The 3,431-nt window shown below is 33.1% G+C and overlaps 1 protein-coding gene across 1 annotated transcript in view; it reads left to right on the top strand.

Moving 5' to 3' along the window:
- The window catches only part of LOC106874724 (E3 ubiquitin-protein ligase MARCHF3), a 3,105-nt gene extending 98 nt beyond the window's left edge, over positions 1 to 3,007 (top strand). Inside the window, exons 1-2 of the mRNA XM_014922554.2 lie at positions 1 to 1,414; positions 2,926 to 3,007. The exon at positions 1 to 1,414 is cut by the window's left edge and continues 98 nt beyond it. Coding sequence (XP_014778040.1) covers positions 109 to 1,359 — 1,251 coding nt within the window. The 5' untranslated portion in view covers positions 1 to 108 and the 3' untranslated portion in view covers positions 1,360 to 1,414; positions 2,926 to 3,007. The remainder of the gene's footprint in view (positions 1,415 to 2,925) is intronic.
- Positions 3,008 to 3,431: the final 424 nt, after the last annotated feature.

Raw genomic sequence — 3,431 nt, 5'->3', positions numbered from 1 at the left:
TCCACTCAAAATATATTACTTTCAAACCGAAGCGAAAAGGTATTTTAAAAGAAATCTTTTCAATAAACTTCTATTAATATCTCCAGGTTGATCCTTTCAACAGTGAGTATGAATCATCAAGGAAATGTCACGTTACAATTACAATATGAATATTCAAGAGATGAAAGTAGATCAAATATTACAGCATTGAACACAGTAGAAAATTTCATCGATCAAGACGTCGGGAGCGAAGTGCGAAGTTTTCCCACATTACCACCAGAAATGATATTTTCTCCTCACACCTCAAGAAGAAACACAATACAAGATGTAATAACTACAGTAAATGAATCACAAGAAGCTTTGTCAGATGGCAAAGAGCAACTTATTATTAACATAGAACCAACATCTCCTGTAATGACTGATAATCAGGATGTTATTACCGCATCTTCTTTGACAAAAGACACTAACACTTCAGAAATAGATATCAAAAACAACTTTGTTGTCAAATACCATCCGCACTTAGAAGATGCAGAAAAGCTTTCAGGTACTGCACCTAATGTCAAAGATAAATCAATTTCAGTTGTTCCGTTTGGTGAGAGAGAAGAGCTATCTGAGTATGTCCATACAGATTTTCAATCTATAAAAACGGGACATTGTGACAATATATCTCTCAGTACATCTTCTGATGGTGATCGATCTAAAGATGACACACCATGTTGCCGGATCTGTCACGGTAGTAGCAGCGCAGGACAACTGTTATCTCCATGCTATTGTAAGGGAACGCAAGGTCAAGTGCACATAAAATGTCTCGAACACTGGCTAAGTTGCACTGGAAGAACAAAATGTGAATTATGCGGATACCAGTTTGAGTTCACAGAACAATCTAAATCTTTCTCAGAATTCATCTTATGTCCTGGAAACCGATATGTAAAGAACTTGCTTTTCTGTGACATTTTATGTTTTATTTTAGTAACACCCCTAACTTTAGCAAGTGTAAGTCTTGTTATCGCAACTGCTGCTCTTTTAGATTGGAAGGCCTCAATGGAAGTCATAGGACTTATACTATTTGCAGTTTTTGTAATATTTCTCTATATTTTTTGGCTTATAACAGCTTTGCGTTTTCAGAGGAACATGTGGAGACACTGGAAATTTCGTAACCGAGTCGTTCGTATCAAATTCGAAAAGTGCAAAACCTCAAATTCTTCGCGAAGTTCTCCTTGGAGAAATTTCCGTAATCTAGATAGACTTAGAAATGATGCCGAGGATACAGTTTGCAGCACTTTTCAAAATAATCAACGTCCTGATTCCTCAAATGTTCAGATATGGTGCTCTGCTAATAGTCAGATTTTGGTGATTCCGCGGGAACCTTTGGAAAGTTAAATTCAAAATTTCAGACTGTTAATGCTATGTTAAATTTGCAGAACAACCTGAGAAGGTAAATAAACTACAGAAGATAATAGAGATGATAAAAATTTGCAAGTGTCTGCTAATTAGAATGTGTTAAATAGACAGTAGTTGGGTCACTCATAAACATGATTTCCTAACTGCGTCAGCTACATCCTTCAAATTTACAAGAAAGCACCACTTGTTGATATTTTAATTTGACATATACAAAATTAAGACTACATAAATATAAACTATGATGTCAATCTAGCGCCTTTACATTCCATCTGATTTCGTCTTATTATTTTTCACTACATACTTTTGAATTCAAATGTATCTCTATATCTGGATCTTCCGGAAGTGCCTAGTGATACACTTTCTTTTTTCATCTCTCTCTGACACCTGTCCCTTTTCTCTTTTCACTACTACCTCACTTTTTAGAAAATCTATGAGCATCTAAATTTTGATAAAATTTATCGTATTCATTACATAACCATAAAAAAGCTAATGCGCTCATTATCTATCTAAATTGAATATTTTGAATTTTTCTAATATTTCAGTATTTCACACAAACTGAAATAGTTGTTTACTGCTTCAAATACCTTTCACTATTCCTTTCACTATTACTTATAACTGGTTTCTTCTGTTTCCAACACATCATTACATCTTCAAACACTAAATTCCCCAAGTATTTTGTATAATTATCTCCGCCCTTACAAATATTATCCTGATAGACCTTCTTCTTTATCAACGATTTTTCAATTAAATTAGATAGTGTTTAAAGTAACTCCAGCTAATGGCCCCTCATAATGAAGTTGTTCTTGAACAACTACTAAAATATGATAAGCCGTACTTTTTATAAAATGAAAGATATATAATCTAAGATCACTATTACTTGTAAGGTAAGGTTATAGGGGATTGAAGCGATCCCAATACGTGCCTACCGTTTGTTATGCTGGCACCGGAGGAATGCAAGACCAAGACTGCTTCGTGATTGGCAGATATTAAAAGAACGAAAGTAAATCGTAGAATCAACTGTTGCACGTATTCTGCTGAATTACCACGACACTGTTGCAGTGATAGAATAAATAAAAGTTTATTGAAATCTTGGTGGCATAGACACTGGAAGACCAACATCATTCTAATGAAACATTTCATACTTGCTTGGCGTCAACATTGATTTCGGTCAGTGACTGATTAAAAGCCTGATTGTATTATCAATTTTTGCAAAGAGTTAAAAAGCAATTATCCGATATAGGCTACGTAATTTCTCAGTAAATTACTATTTTGAACTGCAGTAGAATGAGAGGTTTCATGGAATACATTCAATATTAGTCTTACTGATATTAAAGAGTTGTAGAATAATTAAGAATAATACCAATTCAATATGTTTCCTTGTCATCTACCACAATCCAAACAAGTGTTTCTGTTTTAAAACACCATTAGAATGTATATTTTTTATTTTATCAGTAAGAGAGGATGCTTTTATAACTTCTGCATTATCTGTGTATTATATTTAATAAAATATTCCCAAAAAATATTCAATTCTTTTTTGCTTTTCAGTTCAAAGATAAAGGGATTATATAATCCAGATTAAAAGCAGGGAATGCAGAAAATATATCTAATACAGAAAGATTTATGAACACAATTATTATTACTAATTGAACTTCAAAAATAAAAAATGATAAAGTCTTTTACTGTGGTTGGTGAGCTATAAAATTCAGCATACAAAAAAGATGCATGCAGTTACATAGAAACACACACATTGAAAGAAAAACAGAATTTAGTCGATAAAAAAAAAGCTGCACAAATATCAAGTTTCTCAAACACGTGAAAATGTGGCTAAGAGTTGAGATTCTATGTGGTGTAAGAAGCTAAGATCAATATTTAAAAAAATATGCAAGAGCGGAGAAATGGTGGAATATATGTAGTATATGTTCATAATCTGATTCTATATGCAATCTCACTCAGATGAGGCAATGATTTATAACGATCAACAAGCAAAAGGTCAAGTTGTGTACTTCTAAGAACTGCGTTGTTCTGAGTGATAGATTACGACAACGTTTAAA

The sequence above is a fragment of the Octopus bimaculoides genome, chromosome 3 (genome assembly GCF_001194135.2).
Source record: "Octopus bimaculoides isolate UCB-OBI-ISO-001 chromosome 3, ASM119413v2, whole genome shotgun sequence".
In the NCBI taxonomy this organism is placed as follows: Eukaryota; Metazoa; Mollusca; class Cephalopoda; order Octopoda; family Octopodidae; genus Octopus; species Octopus bimaculoides.
The sequence above is the reverse complement of the archived record's forward strand: the minus strand, read 5'-3'. Positions and strand labels throughout refer to the sequence as shown.